The 17,148-nt window shown below is 40.0% G+C and overlaps 1 protein-coding gene across 6 annotated transcripts in view; it reads left to right on the forward strand.

Moving 5' to 3' along the window:
- Positions 1 to 3: 3 nt before the first annotated feature.
- The window catches only part of TTC3 (tetratricopeptide repeat domain 3), a 72,040-nt gene continuing 54,895 nt past the window's right edge, over positions 4 to 17,148 (forward strand). The window contains exons 1-10 of one of the 6 annotated variants that reach the window (XM_064152505.1): positions 4 to 565; positions 2,401 to 2,486; positions 6,003 to 6,048; positions 6,418 to 6,553; positions 6,963 to 7,047; positions 8,257 to 8,310; positions 10,995 to 11,127; positions 12,395 to 12,480; positions 13,062 to 13,156; positions 14,936 to 14,998. In XM_064152505.1, the coding sequence (XP_064008575.1) occupies positions 2,412 to 2,486; positions 6,003 to 6,048; positions 6,418 to 6,553; positions 6,963 to 7,047; positions 8,257 to 8,310; positions 10,995 to 11,127; positions 12,395 to 12,480; positions 13,062 to 13,156; positions 14,936 to 14,998 (773 nt within the window). In that variant the 5' untranslated portion in view covers positions 4 to 565; positions 2,401 to 2,411. Of the gene's footprint in view, positions 566 to 640; positions 1,064 to 2,400; positions 2,487 to 6,002; positions 6,049 to 6,417; positions 6,554 to 6,962; positions 7,048 to 8,256; positions 8,311 to 10,994; positions 11,128 to 12,394; positions 12,481 to 13,061; positions 13,157 to 14,935; positions 14,999 to 17,148 lie in introns of those variants that run through there. The other 5 variants (XM_064152506.1, XM_064152508.1, XM_064152504.1 and 2 more) reach the window with 5 other exon arrangements.

The raw sequence follows: 17,148 nt of genomic DNA on the forward strand, positions 1-17,148 counted from the left end.
TTGACGTCAGGCGGGAACGAGCCAGTAGCCAGGGCCAGACGGGGCGGGTTTCCTGGCGCGCGCGGCAGGAGGGTTCCCGGCGGGAGTCGGTGACTGTGGTTAGTGCCTTGGCCCTACGGGAACGGAAGGGAGCGCGGCGGGGACTGGTGAGTGGAGGGCTCCATGGTTCCCTGCCTTCTTGAGTTCGTAACCTCCTTCGCTAGTCGTGCTGGGCCCGGAAAGAGTCACCCAGCTGTATTCTCTACCCCCTCCTCTCCGGTAGCGTGCGCCCGCCTCCCTCACGGGTCGCACCGCGCACACGAACAAGTTCAGGGCTCTCCGGTAGCGACCGCACGCATGGGAACCTGAGATAAGGGCTAGCTAGCTCGCGCTGACGTTTGCTGCTGGGCGTTGGCCGGTTTGCGTGACGTCAGATGTGAGCTAGCCAATAACTAGGGCCCTGGCGGGCGGGGCTACTGGTGCATTTGGCGGAAGCGCTTACTGCTGGAGGTGGTGGCTGTAGGAGCTGTCTGAGACCTGTGGACACGGAGAGGAGTGCGGTGGACGGCTGAGACGGAGCCGCTGAGTGAGTGGTGGCTCTCTCGTCAGTTCTTCCGGCGCCTCACGGATTTTGTGATCCACTTTCTGTGGTGCACCTAGGCCCGAGAGGGTGAAACTCGTCTCTCCGGAATCCCCGGCAGAGTGGCGCCCAGAGCGGTCTGCCTTGGGTGGGGAGCCGGTGCCGTCGGCTACAGAAACCACGTGGTGGTGCTCCTCCGCGTTACTGGAGGCCTTTGCCGGGGAGAGGACTCGGCACGAACAGGGCTGTCTGGGAGGGTTGCGACACGTCATTGGTGAGCCTCGGGGTTTCGGGGGTTTCAAAGCAGCGAGAAGCTGCTGAGCCGCGGGGAGGTCAAAGATCTCGCATCGCTTCGGGCGGAGCTGTCGGGGCGGGACAGGCGCTGCCGGGCGAGCCTCCGGGCAGGAACGGGACGCGGGGACTGCTCTGTGCACTGAGCGGGTTATTTTAACTCTGCTCTCCCAGGACGTGGCAGCAAGTCCTGAGACACTATTCCCTTAGCCGGTTGGTAGCAATTGCTCTTTCTTCTGCCTGGCAGGTGTAAGGTAGTGTGTTTGAGTACTGTTAGGCATCAAGACCTCACAAACTGTTGGTTAGTCGAGTTAACCAGCTTTGAATTGATACTGTTTTCAACGTGTTACGGATTTGTGCAAAATGAATTATTGGTTATTAATTCTGATATCCAGGCGAAGCTTATTAGTAACTATAAATAGTGTTTAATTTCTTCTGACGAGGTTTAGTATTTGCAGTGTTGAAACGCATGGTTTGAGTACTTAGAGGGAGAATGGGTAATCTAGTGCAATCAAGGAAAAGTAGCAGAAATACAAACGTTAAACTATTTTGGAAAGAGAATCTTATGGTTGATTTTACTGCTTGCCCACTAGAGGGACTCGAGAGACTCTGCTTAAGGCAGAAGGCGCTTGGATTTAGTTACAAAGGTAGAGAGAATTTCTTACAGAGAGGCTTTTGAATATTTGCTCACAGAAATAATACCTTCAGACTTCTAGGGCTGAATTGTAGTTCCCAGACAGTACCCAAACATTTGAAAGCAGTTCTGTTGATGTCTTAATAGCCGTTAAGGCATCTAGATCTTCCCAGACTCAAACAAGGTGCTGGGAGAGGCAGACGATGTCTAACCTGGTCCTGGTGGTTCTTGTACTCCAGACTTGGCATGAAGGTTTGCACAGGTGCGCACAGGCATAGTGTTGGTGGCACTTCTTGCCATGTCATGAGGCACTTAATGCTAATCCCCATTAAATTTGAGGCATGGCAAGCTTCCAGGTAGACAAACTCAAAATGTCAGGACTCGTTATTATGCAGCAAAGCTGGCTTGGCATTTAGCAGACATAATGCTGCAAAGCAAATAAGGCAAGAGCATGGTAGAGAGCAATAAGGCAGAAGCAGAGAGAGAGCATGTTGTGTTTGCCTGCTTATCTCTTTTTATCAATTTAGCCTGAGACTAATATCTCTTTGGCTGCAGAGCTAAACTTGACCATATTAGGTGAGGTCAGGGTTTGCTTTTACCCTTTCAAGGCAGAACACAAGTGTATAAACCTGTGTATCAGAGAGAGAAGGAAACTTCATGGCACCAAGCCTTTGTTTCCCTTCCTGCAACAGCAGAAGGAGAGAGAGCAGAAAACATGTCTGGACAAACCAGGACATGTTTAGGCCAATTTTGGCCTTCCACGAGATAACGTTAATCTGTGCTAAGTGGAAACAAGCATGTGTGTCTTCTGTGACACTCTTGCAAAGTATAATTTAATGTGATTAAGTACTGGAGAACACATGTTAATTGCGTTTTGCCTTCTCCTCATGTACTTCTTGTAATCCTTTTCTTTCAGGATCATGTACCATGGGGGAACCTATATTTTGCTCAGGATTTGAAGCCATGGCTTTTCATGGTTTTGATTGCTCTGTCTGTGAATTGGTAAGTAGGTTTGAAACTAGATAAAAACTTGCAAAATGTTCCAGTCGTCTGTATATCCAGATATGAACTACAGAATAATCGATGGTGTTAATTCAGAGTGATGCAGAGATGCCTTATGCTACTGTATATTCATCACTTACAAAAGTACTAAGTTGAGGAAGAGCATTCTGTGCATCCTCTTACCAGGCAAGTTCTACTGAATGCATGTACAGCTATGCAGTGATGCTTAGCTCCTGTTAAAAGAACATCACTGAATTGTTGTCCATAATTTGGATTCTATACCTCAGAGTGACAGATTCAACTCCTTCACTTGCCAAGTAGTAGCAGCTTGGTTCATGGAAGTTCATGTTTGCAAATTAAAAGCAGAATGTTAACCCATTCTTTATTCCTGTCACTTTTTTTTGTCCTCTATTTCTTTATGCCAAGTAAAGCCTCTAGTTGTTTAGTTGTTTCTTTTATTTAATAAACTGTAGCAGTCTTCTGTATTAATACTTGCAAGAATGCTTTCCTTAGCAACTCTTTTCCCCTTCTTGGTATGCTCAAGTAGTCTCAGAGAACATTGTGGTAGTTAATCATTCAGCTGTTTGAAGAGTTCATTTAATAGTTGCTTATCCTAAGTGTTGCTGCTGCAAAAAGTGTAAGCTAGCTGGCTGTTTCCTCTTCATGTGCAGAAATAAAAAGGATAGGTAAATGGAATTAATTATTTGTAAGGCTATCATCTTTACAGAGGACTGTTACCAATAGTGAGTCTCATTGGAAATTGCACAAGTGCATAAAGATAATGGGTTTTGTGTGATGTGGACAAACTAAAATACTTCAACAGTTATTAGGATAAGATACTAGAAGTTTTATTCCTAAAGGTGGTGTGTGCACTGTGCTGTGGAAAGAGAGCCCTTGATTATGTGTATGCATTAACTTTATTTTCATGTTTGCTTTAGCATGAATGCAAGCTTGGGCTCAATATATAGAGGGCATGTGTATGAAGTGGATGTGTGTGCTTGGTTTTGTTTTTGAATATTGTAGCAAAATCCATGCTGTGGAGTGAAGGAGATGTTCAGTCATATTTCAAGATTAGCTGATTCTGAAATATGGATGTTGGATTATTTTCTTTACTGCTTTGTTATTGAGTGCCTTAGTATGTTAAATACGTTGATGTTGCAACTTACTTTTAAGAGTAAGCCTTAATTTGCTTGTGATGTTGTAATAGTTCAGAAATGTTGCTTTGGATAAATGGTTTGTTTACTTGTCATCACCACAATTTAGTAAGTCGTTGTACAGCATACAAGTGTTTCCAGAAAGCCTGAAAAGAATAAAAATCTGTGAAAGATATTTGATAAATAGTTTGTTCTTATACTTTTCTCCAGTCATATTCAGGAATAGCTTTGCATTTCTTGGAAATGGTAGTGTGCAGTTACCACAACTAGGTATCTTAAGCCAACCTTGGACAGGGAGGTTGTGCTAAGATTCAAAAAATTCCCTTGGAGTAAATGAAACCAAACCCATTCCAAACATCCAATAAGTTTGGTTTATTAGAGCCAGTGAAAACTCCTTCTAATAGGAGGGAAAGTTGGAAGAAAAAAGGTGAGGAAAAAGAGTGAGAGAGAGTTAATAAGTAAGAGAAAGAGATATCACCATCTATAGTTTCCACAAGATCTCACAGACATAGTTCAAGTTCTTGGTGCCAGGTGTACATGCCAGCAGGGTCTTCTGTGGTAGGTGCAGTGTGTGGATGACAGAAGTTGTGGCCTTTTTGGCAGGTCTCTCCAAGTCACAGAGAGGTGTGTGAGTGAGGTGTGCACAGAGGGGTGCCCTTGTCCTTTCAGTAGCGCTGTTGCAGTGGTTTTAAAGAGGGAATTCCTGCCTCCACAGAGAATAACTCTTCTCATGGTTAAGTCGTCTGCCCAGCAGCTCTTCTCTAGAGATATTAAGGCAAATAAAGCCATCACCCTCTCTGTTCAGACCAGATAACATCATACCTTGCTGGAGACAATAGAGTAATTGTGCCCTGGCACATGAGTTGTTTTGAGACAAGAGGATTGGGCTATTATAGTAACACATAGACATACTATCTAGTGTTTATTAAAGGGCACACATAGAACATCTGTAGAAATAGTAGACTTGGTAAGGTTCAGTAAAATGGAAAGGCATTTATTCTTCAGCTTGGGAGGCTCATATGGAGTACTGTATTTTTAAACCCATGAAAGTATTAACTTAGTGTGCTGGACTGAAGTCACCTGTCAATCAGCCACTCCACTTCTTTTGATGTATTTGTATTATGTGCACTAACTGGCAGAACTTTTGTTTTTAAAAAAACTTCTGCTATCTTCTTAAACATGTTTCTTTAGGCATTCCTGAACACAATATAGCTGTTTGATTTTGATTTATTTTTAGAATACTATTCTAGAGTGATTTTAATATATAGTTTAACCTATTGGAAGTTCTCCCATGCATTCATAACTACTGATCTGGCGACTGTTTTTTTTAGTGGACGTGCAGGTAAACTTTTCTTACCCCTTCCAGGACAGCAACTACATTGCTGTGTTAGATAATTTTAGTAAACATGCATTTTTCCCCCACATTATTTTTCGTTGGGTTTGTTTGCTTTTTGGCTGTGCTTCATGTGACTTACAAAGATTGGACCGAAAGCGGTAGTGCAAATTATTGCACCCTCTAAGTTCCAAATTGACAGACCTGCAGAAACATGGAAGAATGGGTAATACCAATAGCGTTTTACTCTTGGAGAAGTGGCATGGGGTAAAGCAGGAGGATTTCAGCCACCTTAAAGAAGATAATAAGATGCTGATGAACACTGAATGAGCATTATTAACATTTTATAAAAAGCTTCTTTTCAGAACAATTTTCCTATAGGCTTATAGGTATGCATGAGTATTTTAGTTAATTCCTAAGTAATTGTATTTGGTTATAGTTGGCCAAATAATTTTAGTTAATTATTAATTAGTTCTGTTGACATCTGCATTAGTGTTTTGCTTTGGATCAGGAGAATGCATTTGAAGCAAACATCCCAATTGTGGCTGCCTTTCATGTTTAGACTTTATGTTGTAAAGAGGTCTTGGAATGTGCTAGTTGGATTCATTGAGGATGAAACTAATCTAGAAAGTGCTTTTAGAAATATAGGTAACGTGCATCAACAATGAATGGGTACCCCATCTATAAGACTAAATTTAAACTGGTGCAAACTAAAACCCCTTGAAGACCATATAATATGAAAGTAGACTGCAGTACTGAATACTTTGCTTTATGGATTTGTTTTCTATTTGATCATGCTGCCTGCTTATGGAGGTGTAATCACAGACCGTCTTTTATACTGCTCTAAGTGTGTTCAGTAATTGCCATTTCTTGAAAAGGAATTGGTGACAGATGGTGAGAAACACTAAACCTTCCTGTGATTTAAGCAGTTACTGGTTTCATACTTAGAAAGAGTTAAGCATTCATTGCTTACAGTTTGTGTAACACATTTGCCAGGTATGCAGTGTTAAAAAGAATGTTTATCTTTAGGCTCACGGAGTGCGTGCACAGAGGTTGCAACATACGCCTAGAACAGGTATGTTAACTGATGTTACATAACTCTTGAGTGCACTGTTTGTGCTGTGGATCTTTTTATTGCTGTTTTGCTTTTTTAATTATTTTGTCTGAATAAGTAAAAAAATATTTCCCAGCAGAAACATAGTTATGCTCTTTTACACTGGAAGAATTTTCATCTTTTTATCTTGATGTAATGTGCAGAAAACTACTGTTATGTTTGTGAGGATTTCATTTCTAAAAAACCTCAACCTGCCAGATCTATTTAGAGTGTTCAGGCTTCCTTGTTAGCTACTGCTGAGGAATAAGGTATGAAAAGGACTGATGTTTTTCAGTGTTTATTTGGACATTGATTACTTGTGATGTCTAATTCCTAACTATTTTCTTGAAGATGTTGATCCCTGCGAAGTGTGGTGCAGCCTGCCAGTTGACCAATTAAGAGACTATTGCAACGTTATTAAAATACGCATGTTTTGGCCTTTGCTCTTTGGGAAAACTGAGAGTAGTGGCTTGGGAGTTGATCGGTGGTAAGTAATCGTGTGAAAGCTGATGAAATCACTCAGAGCATTTTGTTCATTTTTTTGTTACCTGTGAGAGATCGCTGTATACTTTCAGTAGTAGTAAAACTGTCTGTAGGTGTGGTTTTACTTGTGAGCTAAGTTAGTTAATGTCAGAAGGCATAGCTTTTTACATACAGAAGATGTGAGAGTGGGCTTTTGAAGTTCAGAGTTTAAGAGTGTAAGTGCTTAAATGGATACCCTTTAGTTAAAAAGTACCAGAAGCTTTGAAGTGCCTTTTTCTATTCCTCATCTGTAAGGCTTGATTTGAATTTGTAACTGTGCTCTTACTTAGATCTTCTACCTTAAATGTAAGTAGTAAAAACTATGTACCACAGTATTACTTTTGTCAATAGTAACTTGTTCTATTTTTAAACAGTCCACAGATCTTAGACCATTATTGGAAGACACTCTATGACATGGAGCTTGGGGAATACCTTATTGACTTACTGGAAAAAGTTGTTGTAAGTACTGTATTTTGATGTTACCTAGGTTTCAAAGTATAACAGGTTATTTAAGTCTGTACCTTGCACAGCTTGGGGTTGTATCTTAAATTAGACATTTCATTTGGATAAATTATCTCAAAGTTGTTTTAGCTTTCTAGAAAGTGCTATAGGTGTTATTACAGTTGCAATAACTTATTAATATTTGCAGTGTCAGTAATGCAGTTGTAACTCATTAAAGTAGGGAATTGTACCAGTGAGGCAAATGGCATAATTCCTGGGCAAACAAGTTAGATACCTTATTTTATCCTAATTCAATAAATGGCATTAAAATCTGCTGTTGCTGGATTCAAACAGAAGCACAAGTGCAGAGCAGAGAATGAAATAAGAAATATTCTCAGGAACTAAAGGGAGAGATTTTTCATTTATTTTTAAAATTTAAGTATGACACGTTTAAAAAACCACTCATTTGTTGAAATTCTTTGCTCAACCTGAAATTATATTTTTCTGGTCAACTGTTAAATGACTTCCTATGATTAGGAAATCATTTACTCTGTTGGTCTTGAGTATTCTTACTTCCTTGTGATAGGTTGGACTGGATGATCTTGGAGGTCTCTTCCAACCTGGTTGATTCTATGATTCTTTCTGCTGCTTCCTCCTCTGGGCTGAGTGTTCTGGTTTCACCTACTTGTACCTCCAGATGTCCCTGCAGTTGTTCCACTTAGTTTTATGTGATGGCCTCTTTGCACTGTTTCCTCCCACTTTGTGTGCGTGGGTCTCTCTATTTTCCCATCTCTGTTTACTTCAGCTTCCTCCTTACTTCCTCAGCCTCTGTCTCTTCCTCCATGTAAAAGATTGTATATCAAATATTAACAAATATTTGAAGGAATGGATCTCAGGAGAGGAACTAATGTTGTTTTGGATGGTTTTCATTGGATGTGTCAGCTGATTCTTGAGTATGCAGGTGTGGTTAAAGTGGCTGCCGGGTGTTACACCATCCGTGCATGCTCCGTTTCCGTTGTAATGTTCACTTATTTTTCAACAAAAATGGTAGAGGATTTGCTACTGAATACAGTAACATTTCCTGAAACTTTAAAATGCAACAGAGCAACTGTCCAAATGGTACTGCATTTGAGCAGAACAGAAAATCTTGCTCAGTTGAAGCTGACTAGATATAGACTAAAGTTATTAGATCTTAATAACTTGGATTTTTTTCCATCCTTCTTTCAGAATGTTCCGCTTTTTATCCGTGGCATACTGAAAATATGCAGCACAATAGAGAATGTAAGTTCTTCAAATTACTTTTGATATGGCTATATACTTTTAGATGTTATTTGTGCAAATAATATCTAAAAGTATAAAATGCTTGCATAAATACATTGAATCTGTGCTTATCAGAATATGTAGTTTATATGAGTGAAGCTGCCAGCTGTTGCAGCTCTGAACCACAGTGAAATCTCTGTGTGATAACAGCTATGACAAATACTGTCTGTGTAGGAAGACCAAAATGAGTGAGAGCTCTGAGGATAATTCACATGCTGAAAATAAGTTGTTTCTCTTGTAGGTTGGGGTGTGGTTGGGTGGGTTTAGGCTGTGCAACTGGAGCCCAAGCCATCCCTCCAGTATCTGCTTAAGTACCTGCTGGAGGCTTTCCTTTTTGATAGCTTGTAGACTTGCCATTTCTTGATTTATTCCTTTGAGAAGGCTGTCTCTGCCTGCAGTCTTGAATATTTCTGGATTTCCTTCCACAAGCACGCAGTATTTATCTAGGTGGTGTGTCTTGCTTTGTCCTTGATTTCTGCACTGATGCTGGTGTGTTATGCTAAAAGCCCAGGTGAACACGCGTTTGATGTAAAGACATAAAATGGTTGTTAGTATAGTTGTAGTCTTTCAGAATGAATTTTTGCAGAAGGGAAAAGAACATGAAGAAATACTAATAAGTATAAAAACTTATAGTAGCACAATTGTAGTACGTGCGTTTCCTAAGAGGTGGCTGTTTTCCAGATGTTGTTTTTATCTTGTTATTGCTCCTTGGGATCCTGAAGTTAAAGGGCTTTACTTGGTGCTTGTGTGTGGGGATTGGTGTAGTCATTGCTAGATGCAGTTCTGTGGGTGCTGCTGTGGATGTTTTCTTCTTCCTCATCCTATGGTCTGCTTAGACTTTTTTTCAAGCCAAATTAGTCCTATCCACCTGATCAGAAGAAAAATTGTTTTTATAGTGAAAAAACAAGTTAAGTCAGCTCTAGACATGTTAGGACAAACTCCCAGTCAGCCCGACCAGTGGCAGTTTAGTAGCCCTGCAAAGCCTTTGGCCTGTTGCTGCAGCAGTGGTGCTGTATTGTGGGGCTGCAAGGCATCACTACAGTGATGCAAAAGTTCTCTTTGCAGGTAAATTGTCAATCTTTGAGATGTTCCAATAGTGATACTGATTCAGTCTGAAGATCATACTGTGTGTAAACTTTGGATTGTGAAAATTCTTAATTTCCTTGTGTCACTCACATTTTTTTTCACTCTCTAGTTCCTGCTGTCTTGTGTAGGTTAACTACAAAACCTGAAATAAAAACAATGAAATTAGATGAGAATATCATAGCTGATAGTAAAAATAGAAGAAGCAGAGTAGGTACAACTATGCATTACAGCTAGATTACTCAGTTCTTATATTTTTTGTGCTATTTGTCTTAATCATGTGAATTTCTATATTTTTGACCTGTGGACTCAGATAATCTGAGATTATTCCAGGCAGTGGACATTTTCACTCAGTCCTCCTCCTTTGAGTTGAGCTCTGTAGCTCACACAATTAAATTCAGTTTGTACAGGAGGGAAGTCATTACTTAATTCTGTAAGTCTCAGCCCTGCCTGCATGTCTTGCAACCTCAAAATGTTGTGGTGGTTGTTTTTTTTAATGAAACTTGTCACTTCGTATGGAAGCAATTTTGTGTGCAGTCATCAATAAAAAGTTTCTAAATCAAATGGCCTAATGTGAGTGGCTCCCTTGTCTCTCATTGGAAGAATATTCATTTTAATTCTGTTAATATGGTGCATTATGGTGTGCTTGAGTTATTGTGATGGTTTGGGTGTTCCCTGCCCCCCTACAGTTTAGAAATCACCCAGACTAGACTCAGCCGGCTCTGGAAATTGAATGAAGCTTATTATTTACATCTTAGCACAATATACAAGCAGATATTTACAGTATATACAGAAATATACAAGGTAAAAAGGGAATACAGAAACACAACATCCCTCACAGGAACCTGAGTCCCCAGGAGGGGCTCTCAACCACCTCTTCACCTTCTCCCTACCCCTCTCAACCTTACCCCAGTCCCAAGGAAGGATGGAGGTTCAGCCAGGGGGGTTAGGAAGCAAAGTGGGTTAATTAAAGAAACAGAGGGTGAGGTTAGAAAAGAGATACAGCTCCAAACTCACCAGCAGAAGTACCTTATCTATGTTTTGATTCTTAATTTTATACAACTCAGCAAGCCTATGAGGGAAGTAGACATCACCATTGTTTTCCTTTTACAGCCTGTAATCTAGTCCTTCTCACCAAAACGTCCTAGCTAGCTTCAGACTAGCACAGTTATCCAGATAGATTTGTGAGCTGTCATGTATTTTGAAGGCTAAGAAATCAAGAACAAACTGTAAGTGCCTTCAGACTAGCACAGTTATCCAGATAGATTTGTGTGCTGTCATGTATTTCAAAGGCTAAGAAATCAAGAACAAACTGAAAGTGCCTTCAAACTAGCACAGTTATCCAGATACATTTGTGAGCTGTAATGTATTTCGAAGGCTAATAAATCAAGAACAAACTGTAAGTGCTACAGTAGTGTATTTTGGTTTAGTTTACATTGAATGCTTCCACTATATTTCGTGTGAGCTGTTGGTCTGTGTGGTGTTTGTTATTTTTGTTGTCAGGCTTTGTGCAGAATTGGTCACCCTTCTTTCTTTGTTTTCCTTTTCTTCCACTGCACCAGGGTGTCTTTAATGTCGCAGATGCGCTTGGCTGGGTCACGTATACAGGTGATGTCACTATTCGGCAAATGCTGGACAGCCGTTCAGAAATCGATTATGATGTTTGGATCTATTTTCATATGTTCTTTACTGCATGTAAGTATGAATGCTTTGATGAAGAAAGTCACACACGTTACAGTAACAGTTGATGTTTGCATGTGTGGAGCGACAGAAAAAATAGTGCAGAGTTCTGTTCTTCTTTGTGTTTGGCTTTGTTTGTTTGTGGGGTTTTTTTTGGAACCAGTCAGCTCTTTGCATCTCTGAGTGTAGGTTGTGTTCACAGTGCATGCCCTTCTGAACAGGCTGAGGGAGCTGGGATTGTTTAGCCTGGAGAAGAGGAGGCTCAGGGGTGACCTTATTGCTGTCTACAACTACCTGAAGGGAGGTTGTGGCCAGGAGGAGGTTGCTCTCTTCTCTCAGGTGGCCAGCACCAGAACGAGAGGACACAGCCTCAGGCTGTGCCAGGGGAAATTTAGGCTCGAGGTGAGGAGAAAGTTCTTCCCTGAGAGAGTCATTGGACACTGGGATGGGCTGCCCGGGGAGGTGGTGGAGTCGCCGTCCCTGGAGCTGTTCAAGGCAAGATTGGATGTGGCACTTGGTGCCATGGTCTAGCCTTGAGCTCTGTGGTAAAGGGTTGGACTTGATGATCTGTGAGGTCTCTTCCAACCTTGGTGATACTGTGATACAATGCTTTTTTTCACTTTGGTGTCCAACGTGGCCCAAGTGTATGCCCTGTGTTCTTTTTCATTTGGGCTGACAGCTTCCCAAAATATTTAGCAGAAATACCCAAAATAATATTTGACAGAGAAGTTTGTTCAAATATTGAGATATTAGTCATGTTATTAAAATCAGCTTACATAGCTCATAGGAGTTACTGTAAGATGTTAATAGTGGCAGCAGAACTTCTTTTGAAATTACAAAAAGCCACCAGGCCTGCTGTGTTTGTTTTAAATGGCTTGTGTTGTGGTCTTGCTTTTTGCATACAGAGCAGTAACAGAGTAGTAGAAATTAAACTTCCATGAAAGGGGAATAATCTTTACAGTCCAAGTACCAAAGTAAAATTCTTTAAAATATAAATATTAACAAATATTTGAATGCAAATTCTTTTAAAATACAATCGAATTTTACTTGATTGCAAATATGTATTTTTGTGGTCTGCAGCCAGTTACTGTGGGCTTGCCCAATAATAAAGAATTCCTTTCCTTTTGGACATATTAATTGCTTAATTTGCTTCTGTTGTTTAGCTGATGTGTCAGATTTTGCTCCAGGTCAGAAAACAGAACATGATATTCATCAGGAGAAGATAAGTATTAACATACTGTCTTTGGTAAATTACCTACTGTATTTTGAATTTTGTCTCCAGGCAAACGTTATATTACCAAAGTTGCTTTGGAAGATTGTAATTTAATTGAAGAATTTAAAACTATGATCTGTGAAAACTGTAGGAAGGTGAGAGAATGTATCATGTTGTTGTGGTGGGGATTTTTTTGTTTGAATAGTTTGGGGTTTGTTTTGGTATTGTTGGTTTTGTTCTGCTTTTTTCATTTCTTCTCTTATATTGGGGGATCAAAGATCATAAAAACGATGAAATGACTAATGGTAAAGGTTTCAAAATCTTGAGTGAGTAATTGTCCTTACATAAATGTTAACCTTGAAAGATCCAGGTCAAGTAAACAGGCATTAGGCTTTTTTTTGCAAGAAACATACATTGGAAAGTGCCTACTTTCTCACTCCCCAGAAAGCTCTAGGAAATGCAGTTTATATTGATATAAGAATGCTTTGCTTTTAATGCACAAATACAATACTTTCAAAATCTTTGCTGTATGTTTCTTTAGTGTAAACATTAGAGTTTCTGTGGGTGTCTTTCTTCAGTTCTGTAGTTCAGGAGCTATGCTGCACTGTGCCGTGCTCTGCCTACTTTGCCATTTGATATATGCTTACTTTTGATGATGGTGACTCTTGTCAAATTCTCTCACTGTAAATATGTTTAATCGCAGTGGCTGCTAAATTGATTTTTCTTGATTTCACAGAACAGTGAAGCTATGAAACAGAAAGGAAATGAGGAATTTTCCCAACGAAACTTTGATCGTGCTATAATATCATATAATAAAGCCATAGAGCTTTGGTAAGAACTAAACTGGTTAAACTAGATTGTGTTATACAAAATGTATTCTGCTTATTCAGAGTTACCTTGATCTTTTTTCTCATAGTTTTGCCTGATCCCCTCACTCAGAGGCCAAATAATACTTTTATTTTTTAAAAAAGTTACCCAACACAATTTTTTTTGTCTCATATATTTCTTGTTGCTAATGGTTGTTGGCACTTTCACTATCCAAAGAGTCCTGTTAGGGTTTAAAGCTGATCTGAAATGATGAACAGTAGGTGTAGCAAACCTCTGTGAACAGCCACACTTGGTATCATCTCATCATACTCTTCCAGCAGATCAGTATGACCAAGTGTTGGAAATATTTATCATCTCAGCTATGATGCAGAACAAATGAACAAGAATATTTAAATATCTGCTCTTGCCACCTCTGTGTGCAGCAGACTTAATTTTGTTTTGTAAGCCTTGTTTGATTTCTTCCCCAAAGTCCTTTGCTGTAAGTGTTCAGAGACTTCTTTTGGGCTCTATTAAGAGGCAGGGAGACAGATTAAGTGAGAATTTATTGCCATGTGTATAGAGCATTTGCCCACTCTCAGTAGTCTGCATGGAACGTCAGCTCGTTAGAGAAGACTGGTTTGGTGTAATTGCTACTGGTGTTGTAGTCATACAATATCTGCTTTTTGCAAGTTCTGGTGTCTCTGAAATATGATTAAATTTTTTTTAAGTCCCACTTTTCATAAAAGTCTGATTGTATGAAGCCTGTAGCTTTATAACACAACTGAGAGGATTACCATTTTGCTCATGTCTTGCTTCAGACTGTGTTATATAGTGGGATCAATCCCAAATTCAAGCTGATTTCAGCCTCCTTGAAAAGTTGGGTAGGCTGACTTGGACCAAAGGACTGTATCTGAAATTATGGAGCAGACTTGGAAGGCTTTTTCCAAGATTGCTGATGAGGAGGAGGAGAATAATTTATTGAAAGAGTAGAGAAAGTCATGGTTTCCAGGGGCTGTAGATCTGAGCTGTTATTACAGCTGTTTGTTAAAAAAGATTCTTTTTCCTTAAGACCCTACTGGAAAGTGAAGGATATTTCAGTGATATGCCTAGCAGCTAGGGAACCCTTCTTCATCTGCTCTGTGTATATCTTCCCTTTTTCATTCTTGCAGTGTGAGGTGATTTTCACCTGCTTCAACGTTACATTCCTTCCCTAACTAGCTGCACCCTCCCTTGGCTTTCCTTCAGCTGGTTGCTGCATTATATTTGTTGGTTCCCCCCTCTCATTCTCCAGTAGGTACGTTGAGGGTGATGCTTTAGCTGTAGAACTACAGCAGGCAATTGAGAGAACTTTTTCTGTGCTTCGCACCATTTTTGGCTGTTTGGGGTTTTTTTGTTTGCCTTTTTGGGGTTTCTGTGTGGTGTTTGTTCATTTTAGAACAAAGTTGAGATTGTAGAGAACATACTAGCTGTACCTTAGAATCCTTTGAGCTCTGCTTTGATATGTCAGTCTAGGGAGTTGAGGAAGGACTAGAAATCTATCTCTTTTTTTTTTTTCAGTAGGCCAAGAGCAAATGGAATTGATTGGAAATTGCATTATTTGGCCCAAATCATAGACATTAGTGCATGATTAAAAAGAATATTCTTAGCGATGTGACTTTAATAGCGGAACTGTTCAAGGAAGCTTGTATGTAATTGTCTAGAACCAGCAATTATTGTGACAACTTTTTTTTAAACTTGTTAAGATTTTTGAAAGTAATCTGCATCACTAACTTTTCATAATGTTGTTGTGCTTTTTTCCCCAAGTCCTACAAACCATCTGCTGTATGGAAACCGGGCTATTTGTTTAATTCGCACAAAGCAATACAAGTAAGTAATCCCTTGTCTATCATCTGAAATGTTGTGGTGATATGCAATTAAAATTTTGCAATATACTTGAGAAAATAGTGGGTTTAATAAAACTTAAATATATGGTGTTTTTTTTCATGTTACTGCCTAAAAATAATATTACAAAAATTAGTACCATCAGTGGCATTTGCTGTGTTCAGGAATTATACAGCAGGAAAAAATAAATCTCAGTACCAGTGAGTATTGTAATTTTTAATTAAACCTCTTGATGAGATCAGTGAGAATATGGAGGTCATTTTCCTTAGGATAGCTAAGCTAAAAAAATCTTGTTTATGTGTAAGGTGGATGTGTATCTTTTTTTATGTGAAGCCAACGCAAGAATTGATTGTTAGTATAGTTGAAGTCTTAAGGGTCTGCTTGTTACTGTTTTGGATCTAATTGTTGGAATAAAAAAAAAAATTAGTATCCACATAATTCTTGGTTTCTGCTCACATTACTGATGTTATACTCTCCATTCCTCTGTGAATCTTAGTACCCAGTTTTATTAGTGTAGCAGTGGGCTTAGAGAGCTGTTTGCTTGCAGAGCTCTTCTCTGGGAGGGACGTGATGATCATGCTGAAGGTTCTTTTTCCTTACTCTGAGATTGTCCTGGCATGCCTTTTGTGTTTGAAAACTTGCTATGACACCTTTGCTCTGTTTTCCTTTGTCTGTAACACCCTGTTACATCTGAGTTTACTATGCATGGTACTTTTAATGGATTTTTTCTTTCTTATTCTAAAAGTCATATTTGTCCACATCTTGCAAGTCTTTATCTGACCACTTCTGTGCCATAGGGTTAGGTCTCCAGTGCCCATGGAGCTTGACCTTGTTTAGTGATGTTTTGGTAGTGTCAGGGGCCACTCTTTCTAGCACTGTGCTGGGCTGCTAAAAGGTGGCACTGGAGGAAGGATTGGCTAGGTGAAAACAAAGTGTAATGGCCTGTGCTACTAAGCAAGACAAATGATTCATTTTTTTTCCAGTCTTTCAACTCCTTTTATAGTTGGCATAGTCCACTCCATGGGCTGTGATTCTTCATTACTGTCATCTCAAAGTGCAAAAACCCAAAGAGAATGTGTTGGGAGGGGCTTACTTCAATCGACAAGAAAACTTTATTGTTTACCCATAAAGTGGCACACAATAGGTAGGTAAGAGTGGGAGGACAAAGAAGAAATGTGAAGAGAGAAAAGAGAAAGAGGCTTATAGCTACCCCCAGTGTGACAGTCAAAAGATGTCTGGGTCCAGTCCTGCTGGCCTTTCTGATCTTTTCTCAGTCCTAGTGAGGAAAGCTGTTGAAGTCTGGTTGCTAGGGAGACATCTTTTACAATCGATCTCCTACTTGCCTGTATTCAAAGTCCACCTCTCTCTGCCCTTCACAAGTGAGGCTTCCACACATGCCCAAAGAGGAGCATCCCAGTTGTGCTGTGGGCCCAAGGAGGAGTGTCTGAGGCATGGTCTGCCTTGGACGCAGGTAACTTTTGATCAGGAGATGTTCTCCTATATTAATGACATTATAATGAGCAAAGTTTGCCTAAGGTTCATGGTTCCTTTATCAACACCAGGGCCTCAATCCCTTTTGACAGCAGTTATGACTTGCGTTCTGAAGGAATAAGCTGGAACAATGTAACTCTGTTCTTGATGTACCCAAACATACCATGTAGGCCTCTTCCTGTAGGATCTGCACCTGCATATCCATGGAGACTGTGTTCCATTGTACAGGCTCGGTAACTAACTATAGAACAGGCTGCTGTGAACTCATGCAGAGATGCTAGCCTGAATATGAGTCCCAGATTTTTGGGGTGGGGTGTCCAGATTACTGGTGACAGTGATGAGACACATAATGTTCTTTGGAGCCCTTCTTAAAACAATCTCTTAGTATCATGAGGTTCTGTGCCCTGTTACCTGTCTCTTGCTCAGGCATTTTTTCTTATGTTTGCTCCCTTTACAGTATGAATGTGGTGCAATTTCTGTCATTTTAATCACTAATTATGTTGTGATTATTTGATTGCTATTTTAAGTGTCTTGCCACATCTCTAAATTCTGCCATTACTACCTGGCATTTCTCTAATGTGGAGGTGTATGTCTTTTCTTCTGACCTTTATTTAACTGAATTAATCCTTCTTGAAATCTCTGCA

Source organism: Pogoniulus pusillus, chromosome 12 (genome assembly GCF_015220805.1).
Source record: "Pogoniulus pusillus isolate bPogPus1 chromosome 12, bPogPus1.pri, whole genome shotgun sequence".
Taxonomy (NCBI): Eukaryota; Metazoa; Chordata; class Aves; order Piciformes; family Lybiidae; genus Pogoniulus; species Pogoniulus pusillus.